This window comes from Pecten maximus, chromosome 6 (assembly GCF_902652985.1).
Source record: "Pecten maximus chromosome 6, xPecMax1.1, whole genome shotgun sequence".
NCBI classification, from domain to species: domain Eukaryota; kingdom Metazoa; phylum Mollusca; class Bivalvia; order Pectinida; family Pectinidae; genus Pecten; species Pecten maximus.
This window is the reverse complement of record NC_047020.1, coordinates 7465430-7491338: the sequence shown is the minus strand read 5'-3', so window position 1 is coordinate 7491338 and position 25909 is coordinate 7465430. Positions and strand designations below refer to the sequence as shown.

The 25909-nt window shown below is 35.6% G+C and overlaps 2 protein-coding genes across 2 annotated transcripts in view; both read right to left on the bottom strand.

Annotated features, from left to right (window-relative positions):
- Window positions 1-9557, bottom strand: part of LOC117328854 (mitochondria-eating protein-like) — a 33679-nt gene extending 24122 nt beyond the window's left edge. Inside the window, 2 exon segments of the mRNA XM_033886434.1 lie at window positions 532-637; window positions 9424-9557. Coding sequence (XP_033742325.1) covers window positions 532-637; window positions 9424-9510 — 193 coding nt within the window. The 5' untranslated portion in view covers window positions 9511-9557.
- A 6111-nt stretch (window positions 9558-15668) lies between these two features.
- The window catches only part of LOC117329979 (nuclear pore complex protein Nup98-Nup96-like), a 57062-nt gene continuing 46821 nt past the window's right edge, over window positions 15669-25909 (bottom strand). The window contains exon 43 of the mRNA XM_033888211.1: window positions 15669-17400. Within this exon, the coding sequence (XP_033744102.1) occupies window positions 17295-17400 (106 nt within the window). The 3' untranslated portion in view covers window positions 15669-17294. The remainder of the gene's footprint in view (window positions 17401-25909) is intronic.

Genomic DNA, 25909 nt, shown 5'->3' with positions numbered 1-25909 from the left:
CCACATTTGTATGGAAAATATTTGAATAATTTTGTATTTCAATTTGCATTCAGAAAATCAGTAGAGAGTAAATAAAAATGTTGAGCTCTGACATCATTGTTTGACCGGGAAAAACCTTAGTCTTGTTATCAAAGATCTATTCAACTGTGGGTCAATATAGGAAGTAGCAACATTACAAGGAGGATTCAGAATGCTAGAAAATCTCAGGTAATATGGGGGTATGGTGTTCTGTTTCAAGAAAGTAAACTTTCAAGTTTATCTGTGGTCTATACTTAAGGAACTTTTCCATAATTCCTGATACATGAGACATCTATATATTTCTAATGTGACGTAAACACAAAATCTCATCAATAATCTTTTCCAAAGAGATGAAAACCTAGCCATGATAAACATCGTTAACAACACCAGGAAATAGATTCAAACATACAATTAATATTGAATACGATATAAATATATCGGTAGGTTTGACTGACAGGACAGTTTACTGTTGTGTAAAGTATTACTGGAGTAATATCACTAGTAATGACATACCAGCCTCTGCAGTGACGCTAAGAAGCTTGAAGAGCTGGCCCTGGACTTTGCCGTTAAGCTCAATGATTTCACAACACCTCGCCACATTCTGATCACATGTGTTGATCTGTAAAAACAAAAACAAAAACTTGTTTTAGTAAATTAAGACTTTATATTATCAGTAGCCACTGTAAGCTACCAAACACTCAATGTATCATAGACTTGTAAATAAATATCTCAGATTTGAGATTACTAGGACAAAGAGATAGTGAGAAGCTAAGACAGTTTTTGCATCCTTATAAACCAAGATAGACGTTCTGACACTGTAGGTAGTAATGGTCTGATTTCAGTTTGTACACAAAAATTAAATGATGTAAATGGCAAATATCATTTTTCATAATACCGTGGATTCCTGGAGACAATATATCTGGTATTGTGTGAACAATAAAGCAGGTCTCTAAGTAGAATTAATCAAATTCCTTTTTTGTTGAATATATTCCAAACATAAAGCATATTTTTGTTCTCAGCTAGATCATAAGATTATCTTTTAAATTGTACATTGTATAAAACATTAAAAGCAAGTCCAGACAGAAAAGGCAAGTGGGTGTTTTTTTGATGACTGGCAACTAAGTACGCCCTAGTACATCAAGTACAATGCTTCATTATAATTCTGGTTGATCTGACTATGTTTTTCCATAACATACCATTATACATGTATACCAGCCAGACCAGGGAAAGCTTTTCCTTTTAAAAGGCCAGTCAGACAGTATAGATAAAATCTTTGTTACCTGTATCCTACAAATCCTACCAACAGTCCCCGTTAAATATTAACAGACATTTAAACCTTGGTGAACAAAATGTCCATGTTGAAGAGCACCTAGCTCCCACTTGTTACCTCCTTATTGTCACAATGGAAACATAAGACCAAAGTATTAAAAACATCTTATCAGCTCTCACCAAAACATATACTTATCTCCAGGTTCAATCTTTTATAGGGCCCTTCATATTCTCATGGACTCCTGGTAAAAGTTTCATTTCTGTGATTTGCACTTTTGAAAATCTTAAATCGGTGTATGCTCATAAAAGAATCCTTCAAGCCAAAAACAAACATTCTTTTTAACAGTTACCTTGACCTTGGGGTGAGCTTTTTGAAATATGAACTTGAATGTTTCACCTGACCATATGTCTGTGGAGGATTAGGATCTTCAACAAGCAAAGTTTTGAGAAACATCTATTTATAGAAACGTGACTTTAATTTGATTTCTATTCATATCATCCAACCTACTAAGATCTACCACAGTTTGTTTGGAGTTTTAACTTCTATGCAACAGCTGCAGTCATACAAGGTTGGTTGTCAAGGAAAAACCAACAACAAAAATACTAAACACCGAAAGAAAGTGCATAAGAAAAGGGGAAAAGCAAAAGAGAAAGATCAGATAAATATTGCAAGTGTTCAGTGGCATTAAACCTATGGAGTCAGCCCCTCAGGCGAAATAGGGGCTATCTGGAGAAGGTCCCGATATCAATGACCCAGCACCTCAGACTTAATAAGATTCTCTAAAGAACATCCCAATATCCATGATCCACTAGCCCCTCAGACTAAATAAGGTTATCTAGAGAAGGTCCCGATATTCATGACCCACTAGCCCCTCTAAATAAGATTATCTGGATATGGTCCTGGAATCTGATACCCAGCCCTACACTATATAGGGGTTATCTGTAGTAGTCCTGGGATCCAATACCCAGCCCCACACTACATAGGGGTTATCTGGAGAAGGTCCTGGGATCTGATACTCAGCCACACACTACATAGGGGTTATCTGGAGAAGGTCCTGGGATCTGATACCCAGCCCTACACTATATAGGGGTTATCTGGAGATGGTCCTGGGATCTGATACCCAGCCCCACACTATATAGGGGTTATCTGGAGATGGTCCTGGGATCCAATACCCAGCCCCACACTATATAGGGGTTATCTGGAGAAGGTCCTGGGATCTGATACCCAGCCCTACACTATATAGGGGTTATCTGGAGATGGTCCTGGGATCTGATACCCAGCCACACACTACATAGGGGTTATCTGGAGAAGGTCCTGGGATCTGATACCCAGCCCCACACTATATAGGGGTTATCTGGAGATGGTCCTGGGATCTGATACCCAGCCCAACACTATATAGGGGTTATCTGGAGATGGTCCTGGGATCCAATACCCAGCCCCACACTATATAGGGGTTATCTGGAGATGGTCCTGGGATCCAATACCCAGCCCCACACTATATAGGGGTTATCTGGAGATAGTCCTGGGATCCAATACCCAGCCCTACACTATATAGGGGTTATCTGGAGATGGTCCTGGGATCCAATACCCAGCCCTACACTATATAGGGGTTATCTGGAGTTGTTGTGGGATCCAATACCCAGCCCCACACTACATAGGGGTTATCTGGAGATAGTCCTGGGATCCAATACCCAACCCTACACTATATAGGGGTTATCTGGAGATGGTCCTGGGATCTGATACCCAGCCACACACTACATAGGGGTTATCTGGAGATGGTCCTGGGATCTAATACCCAGCCACACACTACATAGGGGTTGTCTGGAGATGGTCCTGGGATCCAATACCCAGCCACACACTACATAGGGGTTGTCTGGAGATGGTCCTGGGATCCAATACCCAGCCCCACACTACATAGGGGTTGTCTGGAGATGGTCCTGGGATCCAATACCCAGCCACACACTACATTGGGGTTGTCTGGAGATGGTCCTGGGATCCAATACCCAGCCCTACACTATATAGGGGTTATCTGGAGTTGGTCCTGGGATCCAATACCCAGCCCCACACTACAGAGGGGTTGTCTAGAGAAGTTCCCGGGATTCATTATTTAACCCCTGAATCATTGATGAAATATCTGGTCCACCACTCATCAATAATGTATACAGCAGCAATGGCTGTTTGAACACTGTAACAGCCAAACACGATCATTGACCTGATTATCAGGTTACACGCTATAGTCACACCTGTAGGGTCATTCTTTACATTCTATCAGGTGTGGAAATTATCCATATAGTAAAACAATGACAATTCAAAGTATTGTTGTATGTCGAAACATTAAAACAATGGTAACAGTATTGTCAGATGTGGAGACATTAAAACAATGGTAACAGTATTGTCAGGTGTGAAAATGTTAAAACAATGTAATATATTAAAAACTTTTATTCACCTTATGATATTAATGAAAATTCTAAAGCACATGTACAATATACAATTAACTACGGAAACTGACCCATGTCTCTTTACTTCAAATTATCCTTAAAAAGCATGCTAATGAGAATGAGAATGTAATAAAATAACGACGTCGACACTACCTGAGTTCTGATGTGTACACAGACAGTTGTTTTGAATTTAGATTAAAACTTTAACCCATTAGACCCTTGACCTAGAAAGTAGATCATAGTGGATCATTATAAAACAAACCTGGAAGCATTGACTGTAGCTTTCATCTTCAACATCATGACCTTTACTGTTTACTGAGAAGACATCGGAAGATTTAAACACATTTGACCCCTGTGACCATCATAGTGGGTCAAGGTCATTCAGTTGAACAGACTTGGTAGCCTTTAGTCCCAGAATGCTACTGGTCCAATATTATGACCCTGAGCCTCTCTAAAAAAGAGTTGTCGAGATGTTGTTTAAAAACTTAAAAACACATTAGACCCCAGTGCCCAGTAGCCTTTTATCCCAGCATTCTACTGGCCTAGCTAATACTTTTAAAAAGTTAAAAAAAAAGAGGAAATTTCACACGAACAGATAATGCACAGTGATGGACAAAAGGCAGTCTTCAGGTGGCCAAAAGCGTCGTTAAAAAAAAGAAAATTACTTTTTTTTTTTTTTTTTTTAAACTTACTTCACCCATAACTTGCTAATATACATGTACCTGTATAATAAAATCATCACCTGAGCATGTTTCTGCATGTACTGTGTGTATGCATAACATCCAACATCTTAAAAAGACACCTTTACTACATGTACTTATATAATTGATATTGATCTGCATTTAAAAGTAGACTGTTTTTTTACTAGATATTTCCACTTTAATATAATAAGACACTTCAAGTTCACTTTAAAAATATAATTATTTCATTATTGAATATTTTTGATGTGTACAAAATATTAGATTAAGAACCTGTAAATGACTTAATGTCTTGAGTAAGGAAAATATTCCAGAAACATCTGTAAAACTTTGAAAAGTTGTTGAGGTTTAAACCAACCAGAAGACACAATTCAATAGACAAGACTTATGCCAAGTCATCAACATTTATATCAGCAAATATTACTGGACCAGTAACATTCAGTAAAATTTAATCGTGTTTATCATCTTTGATTTCATTATAGTTTCCAACAAAAAATGACATCAATATTTATTAAATGTGTATTTTGATGTGTTCAATTTGGATATATACTAGCATTGAAGGTTGAATGGCAAACTAAGTCTGCGGAAAATCTGATTACACAGGCATGGATTGAATGAGGATAAGAACTGTCGAGTATTTAATCAATTTACGTGTTTGGAATTTACACTACGGAACCAAATCAATACACTGAGTACAATAAGCACATTTACCTAGCCTCAGTGATAAGTATTTATCTACGTGTTACAGAAAGCTTTACTTACTAATCTCTAAACCAATGTACACAGGTCAGATAAAAAGTAGATATACAGGTGAAAATTTCAACTTTAATATATTCAGGCAATCTACCAACAGAACTAAAGTGATTTTATCTCATAATCCCAATGAACAGAAAAGGGCTGGTAGAATATTTATAGTAACAGTAGCCTAGAATTCTTATCTTGTAAGTAGTTGGAATCGTGTTAAAAAGCAAGGTCAATATGAGCTGTCCTATATCTTATGGCTGATACTTATCAAATTTATTTTTCATTTACTTATTTTCCAATTTGTATTTGGTCTAAAAAAATCCATAAGGTGTCTTGTAAAAGTGTATCCTTTTCCATCACCAAGAACAAAATAACAATTCAATCAAATTTTCAAAGTGAATGTTCTTCAAATACTTCTCCTTTTACAGGTAAAACAAATTAGTTTATTGAACAATGTACATACCATTCTTACACAAATTCTTAACACCTTTCAAAAATGCTGCAAGTTCAATTATCTTCCAAATTTAAAAATTCTTTATCACAGATCAGAGGAATATCTCCATTTTCATGACTTTCTATTGAAGTAACTTTATACATGTGGAATAACACAGGTGATGTTTGCCACCAGTTTACCTAAACACATGTAATAAAGGATGATTCAGGTTGCAACAAGTTGGTGTTTAAACATGGAATTTAATTGCTTTGCCTATGAAATAAGGAGATTTTTCACACAATAATCTAAGTAACAGATGAATAAGAAAGCCATTGTTTAAATATAATGTCTGTGGTCATGTTTATCCTAGCGGACATCATCCATGGTTCCTTAACAAAAGACATTGTTACTCAAGGAAGTTTGCAGGGGGTAAAAGTATGCATCATAGTTCACAATGTACTTGTGTACCTAATCTGGCTACAGGAATGCTGAAGTGGGTGACAAAGCATCATTACACAAAGTTTACTACCATACATTCTAGAGATGTATGGAATTCAGTTCAATTTAGAATTGTAACTCTGGTGTCCAATTTCCCCAGCAAATTTGTCATTTCCACACAAGTAATTATGCAAGTGTAGATTTCCCAATGGATTTAACAAGTATTGGAATCTACATCCTGCTGTAAACCGCCATTTTCTACAATGCCACACAACACCTATACAGATGATTGGAATCTTGTCACAACTTGCCTAGTATGTGAGCTCCCTTTAGTGCGGTGTATGAATGAAAACTTGCTGAGACCTGCAGAATTCCTGTGTATTGGCGGCAATGTATATATATAACGTACATGTGTAGTACACCTGATCTACCATATATCTACATGGTTTTATCGGGCACATTCTTTGTTTGTTGACAGTTCAAGTTTCACAGATTGAAAAGACCATATACATAGCCTTTAGAGTAGCCTATATATTTACACAGGACAGATTGATGGGAGTGCTCCGACACATACAAAACTACTGTATAGAAGGGGTAATAAAAGTCTACCCTGGCCCACCCCTGGTCTCCGACGGTCATCGACACATACAAAACTACTATAGAAGTCCACCTCAGACCACTCCTGCTCTCCTGTAGTAGACGGTCATCAAAATCACTAACCAAACAATTGGGCCATTTACAGCGGGATCAATGTGGGATTTAGGTGGTTGTAACAACTGTCTATTGACCTAATGTTATTGATCCCAATGACTTGTCAGATTGCAGGGTTTTTTTCCTGAGAATATTGGTGAATTGAAAAGAAAATTTTCTAGAGTAAACTGAAAACATTGTTTAAAAATGAAATAATTTCAATCAGGAATGGGACCATTATCAGCCCCAAAAACTGAAAAAGCCCTCAAAAATGTCCTGGGTAAGATAGTTTAATGTGTTCCTGATTACACCAAAATATAGTTATATTTATCTGCAAGCACTTCCCTAATTGACTGTTTAATAGCCAAAATAAATAAATAACCATTTCACAAGCAAAATCTTTTTTACATCAAAATAGCCTGAAGATAAGGTAAATACTTATCAAAATTGTAGTTATAACAGGTAATTGATTTATTTGTCACTCACTGCCAGTCAAATGGATTACGGATTATTACACCCATAAATAGTACATGAGCATATTGATCATGCTTAAATGCAAAATACCGGGCAAATCAATACACTATTTTCCGGATGTAATTTGTACCGCAGAATATGTTTTCCAATAAAAACTGCCATTTTCCCCTGAGCTACAGCTTGGATGCCAGAATAATAGATACGTATCATGTTATAACAGGATCATAAACCATTATAATCAGCTTTAAAACACTTCAAAACCTTAGTTAATAATTAATCAGTCCTATTTTCATAAGTCTTAAATTTGTGGCCAAGATGAAATAGTTTTTGTGTAAACTATGTAGAAAAATAATCAATAAAGCAAAAACATTAAATATACAACATGTTGAGTTCTCTAACTAATATCACCCAGGCCCAAGTTTCCTCTGGCCGCAACAACACATGGTGTACATTTTGGTGACTGGACATATTCATCAATATGTCCATCACCTAATGCTGGGGACAGAGGAATCTAGGTGTCACATTGGTATTTGTATCAAAAGTCTCAGCATATTGATGACAAACAGTTTAAGAAGATACGACCACTACTTTGGACTTTAAGTCAACATTCTTGACATAGCACTTGAACATTACTACAGTAGTGTCTGTTGGGATATAAGGCATTAATACAGGCAAGTAAATTCAATATTGACATTTACGTCAGAAACATCACTGCCTCCAATACTATTACCACCATGTTGTCAGGAGGATTACAATTTTGCCCTCCAACGACCCCAGCTCTACAGTAAATAGTCTGTTCTGTGGTAACCTAATGCCTACAAATTTATTCCAAATACATTATTCACAGCTGAAACTTTTAATATATACCCGGGTAATACCAATTCACTGGTTTTCCATTTCTATTTCAAATCCACATTACTTATGTAAAGTAATTTACCAATACATTTAAATGGAAGAATAAAATTCATTGCATAATCAAACCATATTCTATCGAATGTGAATAAATAGAACATGACAATTGAATGTGGAAAGTATAAGATACATGAAATTGAGATTTTCACTGCATCTTCAAAGGCACATCAACTTTCCATTTTGACTCCAAAGTTTTTGACAATTCAAATGTAGAGTACAGAAATTTAACAATTTCTTGCATATAATGGTGGAATGAATTAATGTACTTTTTTAATTCTATAACTATATATATAGTATAGGGATAAATTTATCTTTTAAATAGTTTTCAATTACAACATGTTAAATTTATGTTCCAATGTGTAAATCTCAACGATAATTCAATCCTGAAATCTTTCAAATGCAGCACTTGGTTAATCTAACTTGGCTCATGTCCACCAGCCATTTGGTGTCAAGTGAACCATAGCACATATATAGTGCTCCACACACAAATACTATATTACTACAACAAACTACCTATTTTACCTACTTATTGGGTCAGTGGAATTCTGAAACTGCTGATCTGCAGATCTACAGGTCTAAATTAAATTTCACGATAGGAGGAAATACCAGTTTTAAACATCTTAAAATGAACTTGAAATCAAATGAAATTAAAATATATCATTGTGGATGCTTTTATATGTTTTTCTAGATTAAATGTATATATTACAGAAAATACTTTTGAAGAAATGATAACAAATTTGAGTAAAATATTCTTTTAAAATATAAAAAGAGATAGAAAAAAAGTTGCTTCTCTTTTTTCAGAGTACGGATTATGTGTTTTGGATTTTTTCAATATCTTTTAAAACAAATAATACAATAGATGCATAATTACCCAGCAATACTTTCGAATTTTGATTCAAATGCTAGATCTATCACATAACATGATGTTGTTCGACTAACCGAATGTCAACAAAAATGACATGTTCTCTGCTATCCGACTTTAAAAGTTGAGGTTTCAGTCTGGACACCGAGTCTGGACCAGTTCTTGCAAAGGCGGCAATAGAATTATCGCAATGTAATGGATTATAAACCAGTAAAATGTATTAAATTGCCAGTAAATCAGTAAAAGTAAAAATGTGGTATGCACCGTCATTGTCAACATTCAATTTTATAAGCATGCATACTTCACATAATCACTCTGTCGGCCTAGCAACCGAGCCCGATCTTGACAGTTGTGGAAATCATGCGTGTTTATATAAAATTTCCAATGGTAACAAGTGCAAAGATCTATCGGGATATGTAGAAATCCTATAATTGTACCGTACTTACATAATAGTTTTGCAGCCATCTCTCTAATTTTTCTTGAAGCACGGTAAATGTACCGATATTCACCAAACGTCTCAAAGACTCCGCCATTTTCGACGCTTTCTATCCGGCTCTCACGACGATGTGATGACGCATGCGTAATGTTAGTTTGTGTATTGCCTTTAACAAAGTCACGTGATCGCCCTCACAGGTGTACAAGATGATAACGGAACTCCCTGCTAACGGTAAATAGGCAACAATATTATGACGTCAGACAGGTGAAATTTAATGGAAGAAACAGGCTCGAATAAAACCACTTTATTTCTTTTACAAATTGTGCATTTAAATTGTTTGCATTCATGACTGTACGTAAAGTAAATGATGTGAGATAGTAATTTTTTTTATTATCCTCGAAGCCAGAGACATATATAGTTTGGGTTTTTACCTATTAAATACAGATATCTGTATTCAAAATAAAGATATAATTATTAATATAAAAATTAAAGATATCTTTAATTCAAATAGAGATATCTTTAATTTAATTAGAGATATCTATTTGAATTAGAGATATCTCTAATTCAATTAAAGATATCTTCATTTTAAATAGAGATATCTTTAATTAAATCTTCATTCCAATAGGTAAAAACCCAAACGGCTTGCCATATATATGTCTCTGTCGAAGCAAACAAATGTATAATTTGTAAAAGATATAAAGTAATTCCATTCCATTAAATTCCACCTGTCTTACGTCATAATGTGGTTACCTATTTGATATATTGAAAAAAAACTTAGAAATTATCATATTCCGTGGAAAAAGTCTAAGAATGTCAAACTAAAAACATGCAAAGAAAGATCCGAGGTAATTGTTAAAATAAAACCTCATAATTCTCTTTAATTATTTCTATAATAAAGTAATACTAAAATACATAAATAATCACCGGAAATTTGGGGATAAAATATGCTAAGACAAGTGGCCCATGGGCCTTCACGGTCACCTCAGTTTTGATATATTTTAACACATTTGGCCCTTGTGACCTTGAATGAAGGTGCTCATCCATTTGAAGAAACTTGGTAGCCCTTCATCCCAGCATGCTACATACCTAATATTGAGTCTCTGGGTCTTTTGGCTATCAAGAAGAAGTCATTTAAAGATTTTAGCATATTTAACCCCTGTGACCTTGAATGAAAGTCAAGGTAATCCATTTGAACAAACTTGGAAGCCTTCAATCCCAGCATGCTACAAACCTTATATTGGGTCTCGGAGCCTTTTGGTTATCAAGAAGTCGTGCTGCGGTGGCCGAGTGGTTAAGGTGTCCCGACACTTTATCACTAGCCCTCCATCTCTGGGTTGCGAGTTCGAAACCTACTTGGGGCAGATGCCAGGTAGTGACTGTGGGTCGGTGGTTTTTCTCCGGGTACTCCGCTTTCCTCCACCTTCCAACACCTGGCACGTCCTTATATGATACTGGCTGTTAATAGGACGTTAAACAAAATAAACCAAACCAAAATCGTTTAAAAATTTAAGCATAATTGACCCGTGACCTTGAATCAAGGTCAAGGTCATCCATTTGACCAAACTTGGTAACTCTTTATCCAAGCATGCTACAGACATAATATTGGGTTTGTGAGCCTTTTGGTTATCAAGAAGTTTAAAGATTTAAGCACATTTGACCCCTGTGACCTTGAATGAAGGTCAAGGTCATCTATTTGAACAAACTTGATAGCCCTTCATCCCAGCATGCTGCAGACCCAATATCTGGTCTCTGGGCCTGTTGGTAATTGTGAAGAAGTTGAAAAAGTAAATTGTTTACGACGCACGACGCCAGACAATAGCAATAAGTCAACTGAGCTTCGTCTCAGCAGTGACATATATAGAGAGATTGGCAGCTCTCTATTTCCCCTTATGTCTACGTGGTGGCCCCTGACCTTGCCACAATCCTTTGCGGTCGCTCGGTTCAGTCTTCTCCTGACGCCATATTGGAGAAAACTTGAAAACCAGACACATAATTATCGATAATTTCTATTTGAAATCATCACCAAGATCCAATGATGTGCTTTAATTTTATTAATATCAAAGTGCAGAAGTGTCATCAATATGAAATATATCACAATTTACTGTCAAAGTGTTTGTATTTTGAGTATGAAAGTCGAGCACACCACAGGGAAGATCGGCGGGAATCTCCAATTTTCGAAGAGTCCCTATGGGGTTTTTGAAAATACGGATAAATGATAACAATGTACATGATAAACAAGACCATATCCCATAAGTATGATAGTTTTTGGATTATGTAGTAACTTTTGTAGTGGCCTAAATAAAACGATGTGCTTTTTGTGTATTTAAAATTGACGATGTTTTGGTCCGACGTAATGGCGGATTAACCAGAACATGTTGAATAAGTTCCAGTACATCGATACACACATGCGCAAAGCGCGATTTACCTGTGCTCGCGTGTGTTTGATAGGGGACAAGGCGCTCTCGATAAGGGATATGCTTGAGTGGTCACGAATAAAGGGAGCCACCACTTGTACGGGAAAATAGCGATGTTACTTATCTCTCTCTATATGTCTCTGGTCTCAGGTGACCTAATAAATTCTATTCAAAATCTGTGGGCATAAAAACAAATAACATAAGCTCTGAAGGGTCTTTGACTGCTTGAATAAGAATGGCAACTGAAGCCATTTGGGTTTTTTACCCATTTAATTTCAATATCTGTATTTGAATTGGAGATATCTGACATTTAATTACAGATATCTGTATTCATGTATGAAATAAAGATAGTTGTATTGATGTATAAGATATATCTTCATTTATGTATGAGATAGAGAGATCTGTATTCATGTTTAAAATAGAGAGATCTGTATTCATGTTAAAAATAGATAGATCTGTATTTATGTTTAAAATAGAGAGATCTGTATTCATGTAAAATAGAAATCTGTATTTATGTTTAAAATAGAGAGATCTGTATTCATGTAAAATAGAAATCTGTATTTATGTTTAAAATAGAGAGATCTGTATTTATGTTTAAAATAGAGAGATCTGTATTCATGTAAAATAGAAATCTGTATTTATGTTTAAAATAGAGAGATCTGTATTTATGTAATATAGAGAGATCTGTATTTATGTTTAAAATAGAGAGATCTGTATTCATGTTCAAAATAGAGAGATCTGTATTTATGTTTAAAATGGAGAGATCTGTATTTATGTTTAAAATAGAGAGATCTGTATTCATGTAAAATAGAAATCTGTATTCATGTTTAAAATAGAGAAATCTGTATTTATGTAATATAGAGAGATCTGTATTTATGTTTAAAATAGAGAGATCTGTATTCATGTTTAAAATAGAGAGATCTGTATTTATGTTTAAAATAGAGAGATCTGTATTCATGTAAAATAGAAATCTGTATTTATGTTTAAAATGGAGAGATCTGTATTTATGTAAAATAGAAATCTGTATTTATGTTTAAAATGGAGATATCTGTATTCATGTAAAATAGAAATCTGTATTTATGTTTAAAATAGAGAGATCTGTATTCATGTAAAATAGAAATCTGTATTTATGTTTAAAATAGAGAGATCTGTATTCATGTAATATAGAGAGATCTGTATTTATGTAATATAGAGAGATCTGTATTTATGTTTAAAATGGAGAGATCTGTATTTATGTAAAATAGAAATCTGTATTCATGTAAAATAGAGAGATCTGTATTCATGTAAAATAGAAATCTGTATTCATGTTTAAAATAGAGAGATCTGTATTCATGTAAAATAGAAATCTGTATTTATGTTTAAAATGGAGAGATCTGTATTTATGTTTAAAATAGAGAGATCTGTATTCATGTAAAATAGAAATCTGTATTTATGTAATATAGAGAGATCTGTATTCATGTAATATAGAGAGATCTGTATTTATGTAATATAGAGATCTGTATTTATGTTTAAAATGGAGAGATCTGTATTTATGTAAAATAGAAATCTGTATTCATGTTTAAAATAGAGAGATCTGTATTCATGTAATATAGAGATATCTGTATTTATGTATCAAATAGATATCTTCATTTATGTATGAGATAGAGAGATCTGTATATGCATTTAAAACAGAAATATCTGTATTTTTGTATAAAATGATATTGGTATCATATTTAAACATATTTAGATAAAACTTAAAAGGCAATGGGTAGTACTGTGTTTAGTTATAAAATGTATACATTAGTAGAAATATACACAAACTAGAACTGTCGTAATAATGAAATTAATTGTAGTCTTGTAACACAGGGTTGGGGTCAATTTAGCTTTAAGAAACAAAGAGGCAAATTCTTTCAGGTGTTATTGATTACCAACATCTACAATGTATAGGGATTATTGCTGGTAAGTTTAATTGAAATCCCATTGCATTTACATAAGGTATACGACAAGGACTTATAGTAATGGAAAACCATTACAGAAGTCCCCCAAACACCTTCCATATTCTCGAAGACGCGAATGACTGTGGTCTCCGTGGCAACGAAACCCATTCGGTTGAATTCAAAGTCCCGTAATACCCTTAAACCAATTTTCATTGAAATTGAAAGATATGTCAATTTTGACCAATCAGAAGCCATTAAACAGTGGCAATTTTCTTACGAATGTGAAACCAAGTTTGAAAAGTGAAGTGGTCCACCTTGAACATATATACCAAATTTCATCAAAATCGGACAATATTTAAATTTCGACCAATCAGAGGAAAGAAAATGGCGGTCATTGTTTTTTCCCCAAAAACAAACACCACCTTTGTTTTAGCAGTGCCATACTATACTACACTATATGTCCCCCCCCCCCCCCCCCCCCCCCCCCCCCCCCCCTCCCCCCCCCATTCCTGCTAAGTTTCAGAATGCCGAGATGCATTTTATTTACAAATAGATTGATCTAACATTATTGAACATGTTCCAACAGTGTCTGAACTAATTTAACACTTTGTCAGATTGAGTTCCTGCACATTCTCTCTGGAAAATTTAACACTTTGTCAGATTGAGTTCCTGCACATTCTCTTAAAGTTTCTTCTTACAAATCCCATAAACCTTTTTTTAAAACTTGTCAACAGTTTCAATAGACGAAACATTACCTGTAAGAAGGCTTAACAAGAGATCCTTGAGGGATCTTTGGGCCCAAACACTGTATAACCTTCACTGGTTCTTTGCATGTTTGATAAATTCTGTACTTCTTTCATCTTTTCTATCCTTGCCTGTACAATTGACTTTTGTCATATCACTTTTGTTCTGATCATTGAACATACACTACTTGAGATAAAGAAGAACCTACTAATAAGGAAAACACTTTCCATGTAGCCATCAAAATCCAATATTTTGGTTTTTATTGATCAGTCTCAAAATTAAACATGTACAAAAAGGGACTAATCACTATGATGAAATTTAAGGAAAATGAAATACTTCCCGAGTAATAGAGAAACATGTTTTAAACGGTTGTAATCAAATTAAAGATGGCCACAATTAGCCATTTTGCTTTTTCCATTCAGTTTCAAAACTGAATATGTACAACTAAGGACCAAGAGGAACATACACATTAAGTTTCAGAAAAATACCCATTTATTACATCTCAATAAATGATAACAAGAGGCCCAGAGGGCCTGCATCACTCACCTGGATATTTCAGTAATCTTGGCAATAATATTTTAAGTTACATTACAATTATTTTTCTGCCTTTTTTGCTGCTTCTTCCAACTACAGTGTAAACCAAACACGGACCAAATCCTGTCATTCTTCAAGGAGTTTTTACCCTCCAAGGCCCCCTCTCTCTGGCCCTCACCATTTATGCAAAATCTGTTCCCGTTCCCCTAAGGATATTTCTGACCAAATTTGGTTCAAATTCATTCAGAACTTTTTTTTACAAGAAGTGATTTTAAGGAATTGCCTCTATTTCCCTTATTGGGCCCCGCCCCTCTGGCCAAAGGGGGTTACAGTCACCATTTATGCAAAATGTCTTCCCCTACCCCGAAGGACCTTCCTGACAAAATTTGGTTAAAATCCATTCATGACTTTTTGACAAGTAGCAATTTGAAGCAAATGTTGACAATGTGTCATGGCATAAGCTCACCAGCTCTTCTGGCCAGGTTAGCTAAAAATAAAATTCAACTGTGAAATTTCAAGATGGCTTCCTGTCAACCATTTTGTTATTTTTATCAGTTCCAAAATAGTACAGGCATAAATATGGATGTGGAGAACTTCACTACACCTGATTTGGTACAGCCAGTTGAACAAACAAGTCTCAGAAATACTTTGATAAAGTGAGCTTTTTTAATTTTCAGACAATAAGATACATCAGTTATACACAATAGTTACACACACAAAGAATGTGTCCAGTTCCCAGTTATCGCAGGAAAAACTTGACAATAAAATGATATGCAATGATCTATGAATGAAAACACTATCATGAAGGAAATCATTTTAGAGTAGATGAAATACAGAAGTAGGCTACAAGGAACTTCCAAGTATGTCTATCGTGATATAAATTAAAAACTCGTACAAACCGCACTGGAGTGCGAGGTGGCACCACAATACCACAGTACCAGTAAACAGTATACAGATCAATACCAGAATGGTCAGCATTTTGAAAGTCTTTACAAAGTTATTTCCTCATAATCTCATTTTGAAAAGTCACATTTTCAACTGATATCAAATCAACAATAAAGGATCAAGTTAAATTACAATTTCTTTTCAAATGTATTTCATACTGGTGTAAGAGGTGATGTTTTTGAAAGTGAATATGTGTTCACAAGAAATATTCTGTGTGTTTGTTCTGATCCCAAGAAACATTTTAATTTAGATGTAACGACTTTGTGTAATGTTTACATATCCTTGAGAGTCCATGCATACTAAAGATTGTTTCTGTATCTGTGTTTAGCTTCCTAGAGCTGGTAACTGAAGAGGTCCGCACAAAGCACTGTACCATATTTTTCAGCATGTACAAGGTATATTTCTTGAATTACAAACATGAAGTCGATTTTTTAAAGTAGTCTTTTGAGTGCCGACAATTTAATAGCATAATGTATTTCCCGCAATTACCTATATAACAAGCTGTCAGTGCCTAATATACAAAACCTGACCATTCGTATACTAACCAACATAGGCTCCCAGACCGGAGGATAAAGGATCTTCAATCCCAACATGAGCTCTAGGACCAAAGGTCCCAACCTGGACTATGGAACCTCCCAACATAAGACTACAGATCAATTTAGGCTAAATCTAGTCGAGATACTATTAATCCATAATCAAGGATGAGTTGATGGAGTCTAGTAGCCCCCAAGACAGCCAAATAAATGTAGTAGTTCAGGCTGATAAGGTTGATGTGTGTTAAGTATAAAAGATGAGTACATGATCTAGGAATCTATGTCAATATTACAGGATAGTAGCTAAAACTCGGGTCCTCTAGATTTGTTGCGTATAAACCATCAATTAGGAATGTCTCTCATCTCTTCTTCAATATACATGTACTCTAACCTGGAATGACCCTTTATATAAGGTATATTTTAAAGGCTTTTTAGGCCTAATTTATTAAACATATAACCACAAATTAAATGACCGTACATATCATATTTCCAGTCCAGTTTCCACGTTAGTATGACCAGTTATCAGTCAATAATGACACCAACTTTATCACTGTCTTACACAATGTTCACAGTTTACCAAAATTTTAACTTCCTCAGTATCCTGTCCAATTATGTGTATAAAGGAATATAATTCCACAAGATATTTCATCACATATTATACTGTTTAAGGTTTCATTTCCCAAACGAAATACAATAGTAGCTGATGATCATCAATACATAATCACCAAAAACATAATTGTCACTTATTTCGAAGTCTGAAAAAATCCTTTTTTTTAAAAAAAGCTATAGACACTATCATGTAACTGTTGTCTCTATAATGTGACTCCTGACGAGTTCTCGTAGTTCCTGAAGACAGTAATCCTCTGGCATGGGAAGTCGACTGATGTGAGGAGCCAGTAACCTGCAATATATCAATTGATCTAATATAAAACTCTTATTTAATTACGTTGTTATTTGTCTATGTATTTATGACTTACCAATTAAAACACAGTTTATATACAACAAAAACGCAATCAACAGTTAACCAGTTTATTACTACAGAAAACATAAAATTTGGCAATCAGGGGCTACTCACTCAAAACATAGCTACATACATAACATACTATTACCAACCTAAGTAAAAAACATAGAGAAGAGGCTTGACCCTGTCGAAACTCCAGAGAAGCGACTTGACTCTAATTATAAGTATAAAACTACATAAAGAAGAAGCTTGACCCTGCCGAACTTCAGAGAAGCAACTTGACTTTATGCTTTTAAGAGATGGCTAAGCATAGAGAAGAAGCTTGACTCCCCAGAAGAGTGGAGAAGCAACTTGACTCTAGTGTTTGCGTATAAAGAATATAAAAGAGAAAAAGTTTGACTCTGTGCGAGGAGACAGAGAAACTTCTTGACTCTAAGTATTCTTGAAGAAATATAATGTATATGTTAACGATTTATTGGGGGTATAAATTCCCCTGGAATTAAAAGCCTGGACAAGACCATAAAAACCTAAAGAGTGAGTAGCCCATACAAAAGAAAATACATAGAAAGTAATGCATACCATGATATACATAAGACAGAAAGATGTAATCGCAAAAATTATAAAAATGCAGAGAAAATGAAATAAAAGCGGTGATGCAGGGGATGGTGGGTGGGTGCATAGAAAAAATGACAGCAACCTCCTACATCAAACACTGCCTCAATCTATGGTCAATACTGGCGACCCCCTCTAGGGGATAATCCTGATTGGTCAGTCGGAACCCCTAAAGTACTCATTAGCATAAGCTATACATAGTACTGTAAAATTTGCATAAATGATAACAAAAGCATGTAGATGTTCATAGAAGATCACAGTCACTTATATAAATAAGTCTAGAACTTGCAAAAACATCTAATAACAAATAAACAACAAAAATATATATTTAATTAAACCATATTAATAAAAAGAGTTCGTTCCAGAACAAAGGGAAATAACTGTTGTATACAAACTGTAATTTAACATTTAACATGTCAAATTATCATTTTATATACAACAAAAACGCAATCAACAGTTAACCAGTTTATTACTACAGAAAACATAAAATTTGGCAATCAGGGGCTACTCACTCAAAACATAGCTACATACATAACATACTATTACCAACCTAAGTAAAAAACATAGAGAAGAGGCTTGACCCTGTCGAAACTCCAGAGAAGCGACTTGACTCTAATTATAAGTATAAAACTACATAAAGAAGAAGCTTGACCCTGCCGAACTTCAGAGAAGCAACTTGACTTTATGCTTTTAAGAGATGGCTAAGCATAGAGAAGAAGCTTGACTCCCCAGAAGAGTGGAGAAGCAACTTGACTCTAGTGTTTGCGTATAAAGAATATAAAAGAGAAAAAGTTTGACTCTGTGCGAGGAGACAGAGAAACTTCTTGACTCTAAGTATTCTTGAAGAAATATAATGTATATGTTAACGATTTATTGGGGGTATAAATTCCCCTGGAATTAAAAGCCAAAATTGAGCGAAATAAGTAAAATGTATACACTACTACTTATGAGTGAGAGCCCCCAATAAATTAAGATAAAATCATTAATACTGATTTGAACATATTATATAATGAATGAACTCATGAAAACATGCCTATATACAGTACTTAGGATAATAAACATGCCATCTATAATATAAGACACAACCTACTTAGTAATGGTCATATTCATCTGAGCTAGAGCAACGATCGAAGGGTCGATGCGAATATATCGTACGTAGCAATCGGAAGACCACCTTCCAAGAGTTTGAATAACATGGTCTTCAACACCAGCTGCTGCAGCCGAGGTGGCAGCACCAATCCGAAAGGAATGACCATTGTAATCACGGTTGTCTACCCCTACCCGCGTTAAAGTATCTTTCAAGTATGAGATAAAAGTGCAGCGCAAAAGAGGTTTGGACGAAAGTGCATTGTCCACAAACAAAGGAGAATCTGGATTGGCACCTTGCAAAAGTCGCATTTGTAAATAGTTCTGCATCGTGGATACTGGAGCCAACGAACCATTCTCAAAGATTTTGATAACCACACCTTTACCGAATGGGTCGGTTTTCGAAGAGCGTAAACACAGATGAAAACAAGACTTGTCAGGTAACACATTTATATCACGGAAACGAATAAAGTTGTGATCTTGGCGTTTCGAACAAGTAAACTCGCCACATCGTAGAAAGCCGTAAAAGGCTGTCTTGAACACACATATGAGCATCTGGTCAATAAAAGGCTCAAACACACCACTTGTACTAGATAGCACCCAACACAATTTTGTAAGCACATCGCAAGTGATAGGAAAACGTTTATAAGTATCACCTACGCGATTTTTCTTAATTGCCCGTAAAATGTATGACAATCTTGTAGTGTAAGTTAGGGGATCTCCGAAATTATAACGAATGTAGAAAAAACGCACGCCAGCCAGGTACAGCTTTATAGTGTCAAATTTCAAGCTTAAGGCTGTATGGCAATAAGTGACAAAACGGATAAGTAGATCTTCTGACACTGGTGGTAGTGAATTCACTGGAAAGGCGATGCCTTGTAAGAGAATGAAAGTTTGAAAACACTTCAAACCTGATCGGTAAGTGGCAAGAGTTCTTTCACTTAGAGCACAGTTCCACAACTTGTCCACCTCTGAGCTTAGTTCATCATTAAAGCAGACATTTGGAGACAGGGAATTGGAAAGGCATCGGCCTTGGGTGCCAGCTGCCTGAAACGCTGCATCTGGAACCGAGAAATTGCATCCGCAACATTATTTAGTTTCCCGGGTATGTGAATAGCATGGATGACATAATTGTTGATGGCAGAATGGTAAGTTAGTTTACGCATAAGCCCCATGATGCTCTTAACTTTAGAACGTCCCTTCGAGATGATTTCAACGGTAGCTAAATTGTCACAGTGGAACAAAATACGTTTCTTAGACCACTGATGTCCCCATAGAACACACGCCATCACAATCGGATATAGTTCAAAAAGGGCCATAGACGGGTCAGTATTTTTTAAGCTCTGAGGAAAAAATCCTTGAAACCACTGATTCAAATAAATCCCTCCAAATGAGTCGAGAGTGGCATCAGTGAACAAATGTAAGTCAGCTGAATTGGTTATGTGGTCATCTAAAAAGAACGAAACACCATTCCACTGTCTCAAAAAGTGAGACCACATATCGAGATCTGCGCGACAATCGTCGGTGAGTTTTACATGATAATGTAATTTCTCAACTGTTGTAGAAAGTTTAATCAAGTGAGAAACAAATGAGCGACCCGGTCTGATACACCGACAAGCGAAAATCATATGACCAAGTAGACTGAGGAGTTCACGTTTGGTACAAGATTTCCTCCACTTAAAAGAGTCTACTATAGTTGAAATCCGTGCTATCTTCTCCAATGGTAATCGGACTTCACTGGTAACGGAATCCAAAATGACCCCCAGGTATTCCAAAGAAGTACAGGGACCCACGGTTTTGTGAGCTCCTAGAGGAATGCGTAATTTAGAAAAAACCGACAAGAGTCTCTCCATGGTAACAGTAGCATTCACTGAAGCTGATTCAATTACTAGAAAATCATCCAACAGATGTAAAATGTTCAATAAGTTGTAGTTATTTCTTGCGATCCAGCAGACTGCTCTAGATAGGTTGTCAAATAACTTAGGGCTCGATCTACTACCGAACACTAGTCTAGTAAAGAAATAAAACTTATTGTTCCACTGAATACCATGATAAGGCCACAGTTCTGGTTTGATAGGTAATAACTTGAAAGCGTCCGTTATGTCTGTCTTCATTAACCATGCATTTTTTCCCAGTGATTTAATAAGCTGAATAGCATCATCGATAGTAACGTAATGTAAAGAGCATGTTGTCTTGTCAATAAGGCTGTTCAGACTGGGGTTGTCGGAATCATCATGCGGAGCCGATAGGTCAACAATAAGCCTTTTCTTTTTTGAGTATTTGTGCTCTGCCAATCCGATAGGGTTAATACGGTAATTGGTAAAAGGAATAGAGTCAAAAGGCCCTAAAAGGTATCCCTTGTCTAATTCCTTTTGTACTAAATCGGTAACGCAAACAGGGTCATCTAAGGCTGATCTTAGATTTTTGCATATAACAGACCTATTCGGTAAAGTCTGAAAACCGGTATCAAACCCATATGTGAGCCCATCTATCAAAAGTTGAACAAACGACCTATCCGGATGATTACGAAGTTCATAAGTCAAAGCCGGTATATCAATAGGTGTTATCACTAAAGAGTGTGATACTGCTATTTCTTGCGAGTAGGAGGCCTGGTTAACTCTAAAGGGCACGCAAACTTGGGGTGACCAGACTTACAGTTCAAACACACATGGTGATAGTAACACACAGGCCTGCTACAACCGTCTGATCCATTGTAATTGTTACAAATTTCGCGTCCTTCATGATATTCTTTCTTTCTTCCTTTGGAATCAAGTGTAGCAGAACTTTTGTTGGTAGAGATTCTCTGTGTACCAGTATTTTTCTGGAATTGTCCTGGTCTCTGGTCTGTAGGTGTAGGGCAGAAACTAGTTTGATGTAGAGTGCTACAACAAACTTCACAGGTAACTGGTCTTTGATTCGCAAAAATGTTACAAAAGAGAGTATTATCCCTAATGGACCAGTCTATGGGAGTGTTGTTGAAGCGTAAATGGGCAGCAGCACGTAAGGAAAATTGCTTATGGTACTCATAAAATCCAAAGGCATAACGGGTACCCATATCGACGATATCACGTTCGTAGAGATCTAACTCGATATGCCTAGAGGGATGAGCAGTACACATAACATGCTTATACACCCCAAAAGCCAAAATAAATTCACTGAGAGTGAGTGTTCTATTTAGTCTAACGTCTGGTTTCTCGGACGTGTGGGCACCAGGATCACTCTGGCCGCAGAAATAGGGTATAAGCAGCGCTGCTAAGTTAACATCTTTACCAGAAATAATTTGTTGTCGCAAAGACGGGGATACAGTCTCAACTAAAGGCATCGATTCTGCCGCAAATCCAAAACGAGTTCTTTTCAAAATTTGCTCACCTTGGGATTGACCGGTATTGGCGAGATTGAAACTCCGATAGGCGGTTTCTAGTGTATACTCCGTCGGTGGCACAAGGAACGTGGGTTCTGTTGGAGTTCCTCTAACATTGTCTGTAGCTATTTGTACGTCACTCCCGGCAGCTGCTGCAGGGGCATTGCGTGTCAGAGTACGCTCGGGTCCGGTTGTTTGATTCACTGCTGTGGTGTCATCATTCGTCCGGTTAGAGACTCGCCTTTCGAGCCTTACGTAACTGTCCTGCAGTTTAGTGACGCTGTCAGCTAAGCTGCTTACTAAATCTATTAAAGTTCTAGTGTGATTGCTGTCAGTGTTAGAAGTTTGCTGGCTGTTTACATTCACAACACTACCGCGGTCGCCATCTTGCCGCGGTGCATTATGGGATCGCGCACTCGATGCCCTCGCGTCCCTCAACTTTTTTACTAGCACCATCCGTTTCTCATTGCTACGAAAGGGCTCATTTAGTCTGTTTAACTCTTCCCGTAACCTGGAAAGTGTCCAATTCTCCAATAAATCTGGATCATATGGTGTTGGACGATTGTTTCTGCGTTTAGGTCCCATATTTAAAACCAGGCGAAACGGTTGAATGGGTTCGTTTACAAACAAAGGCACATGGTCACGACCACATGTTGACGAAAACCCATGGCGCCGAATACGATTCTCTGAAACGCAGGCCTTTAATTTAACAGTCTTAAACGTATCAAACGTTATGGTGTCTAAGATCAGCACAGAAAGTGGTCGATGGACCGAGTATTACATATAATCCATCACGTGAAGAAACACAACGAATCTTTTCCACGTAAACAACGGCAGACGAAAATGTCCGGAGTTCTTAACACTTGTAACAACACACAAATGATCACTGTTTAGTTCGTCCACATGTTTGTAGGTACGTAAGGCTATAAGTTAAGCACCTTCGAGGTAGTTTTTGATCGGTGAAAACACTTGGAAAAGTCGTAGAAAGTGCATAGAAAAAATGACAGCAACCTCCTACATCAAACACTGCCTCAATCTATGGTCAATACTGGCGACCCCCTCTAGGGGATAATCCTGATTGGTCAGTCGGAACCCCTAAAGTACTCATTAGCATAAGCTATACATAGTACTGTAAAATTTGCATAAATGATAACAAAAGCATGTAGATGTTCATAGAAGATCACAGTCACTTATATAAATAAGTCTAGAACTTGCAAAAACATCTAATAACAAATAAACAACAAAAATATATATTTAATTAAACCATATTAATAAAAAGAGTTCGTTCCAGAACAAAGGGAAATAACTGTTGTATACAAACTGTAATTTAACATTTAACATGTCAAATTATCATTCTATTTAAATTGTTATTCGAGTTTTCCGAGTTTTTTCACAAGGATAAAGAGCAAATCGGGTTGGGAATGACAAAGTACTTTTGAGGGGTATTCGAGTTTTGTGAGTTTGAGTTAACAAAGTTCCACTGTATTTACATTGTTATTCTTCAATGTATTTATGACTTACCAATTATAATATAACAGTCTATTTACATTGTTATTCTTCTATGTATTTATGACTTACCAATTATAACACTGTCCAATATATTGTTTTTGTCTGTATTTGTGACTTACCAACTTTAACACTGTCCAATATATTGTTTTGTCTGTATTTGTGACTTTCCAACTATAACACTGTCCAAAATATTGTTTTTGTCTATATTTGTGACTTTCCAACTATAACACAGTCCAATATATTGTTTTTGTCTATATTTGTGACTTTCCAACTATAACACTGTCCAATATATTGTTTTTGTCTGTATTTGTGACTTACCAACTATAACACTGTCCAAAATATTGTTTTTGTCTATATTTATGACCTACCAACTAGAACACTGTCCAATATATTGTTTTTGTCTGTATTTGTGACTTACCAACTATAACACTGTCCAATATATTGTTTTTGTCTATATTTGTGACTTACCAACTATAACACTGTCCAATATATTGTTTTTGTCTGTATTTGTGACTTACCAACTATACCACAGTCCAATATATTGTTTTTGTCTGTATTTGTGACTTACCAACTATAACACTGTCCAATATATTGTTTTTGTCTGTATTTGTGACTTACCAAATATAACACTGCCCAATATATTGTTTTTGTCTGTATTTATGACTTACCAACTATAACACTGTCCAATATATTGTTTTTGTCTGTATTTGTGACTTACAAACTATAACACTGTCCAATATATTGTTTTTGTCTGTATTTGTGACTTACCATCTATAACACTGTCCAATATATTGTTTTTGTCTGTATTTGTGACTTTCCAACTATAACACAGTCCAATATATTGTTTTTGTCTATATTTGTGACTTACCAACTATAACACTGTCCAATATATTGTTTTTGTCTATATTTGTGACTTACCAACTATAACACTGTCCAATATATTGTTTTTGTCTGTATTTGTGACTTACCATCTATAACACTGTCCAATATATTGTTTTTGTCTGTATTTGTGACTTTCCAACTATAACACAGTCCAATATATTGTTTTTGTCTATATTTGTGACTTACCAACTATAACACTGTCCAATATATTGTTTTTGTCTGTATTTGTGACTTACCAACTATAACACTGTCCAATATATTGTTTTTGTCTGTATTTGTGACTTACCAACTATACCACAGTCCAATATATTGTTTTTGTCTGTATTTGTGACTTACCAACTATACCACTGTCCAATATATTGTTTTTGTCTGTATTTGTGACTTACCAACTATAACACTGTCCAATATATTGTTTTTGTCTGTATTTGTGACTTACCAACTATAACACTGTCCAATATATTGTTTTTGTCTATATTTGTGACTTACCAACTATACCACTGTCCAATATATTGTTTTTGTCTGTATTTGTGACTTACCAACTATAACACTGTCCAATACATTGTTTTTGTCTGTATTTATGACTTACCAACTATAACACTGTCCAATATATTGTTTTTGTCTGTATTTGTGACTTACCAACTATAATTTAATTTTTATGAAACACGCATTTTCATTGGCTGAAATAATTTTGTTATACCTCCATAACAAAATTTTTGACGTTGCGAAATGTAACGTCATTTTTGATTGGCTGATGACGTTGCGTAATAATTCATCACAGAAAAGAGTTCGCCAAAGAAAGTGAAATATCTTGGTGTGTATAAGACGAAATTAAATTATAAGAATTAACATTAATTATTTTTTCTGTTATACAGTCATAACATAAAAAACTGGAGTGTACTCTCTTCATAAACCGCTTCACGGTTTATTTAGAGTACACTCCAGTTTTTTCTGTTATGACTGTATAACAGAAAACATAATTGATGTTAATCCTTAAATAAC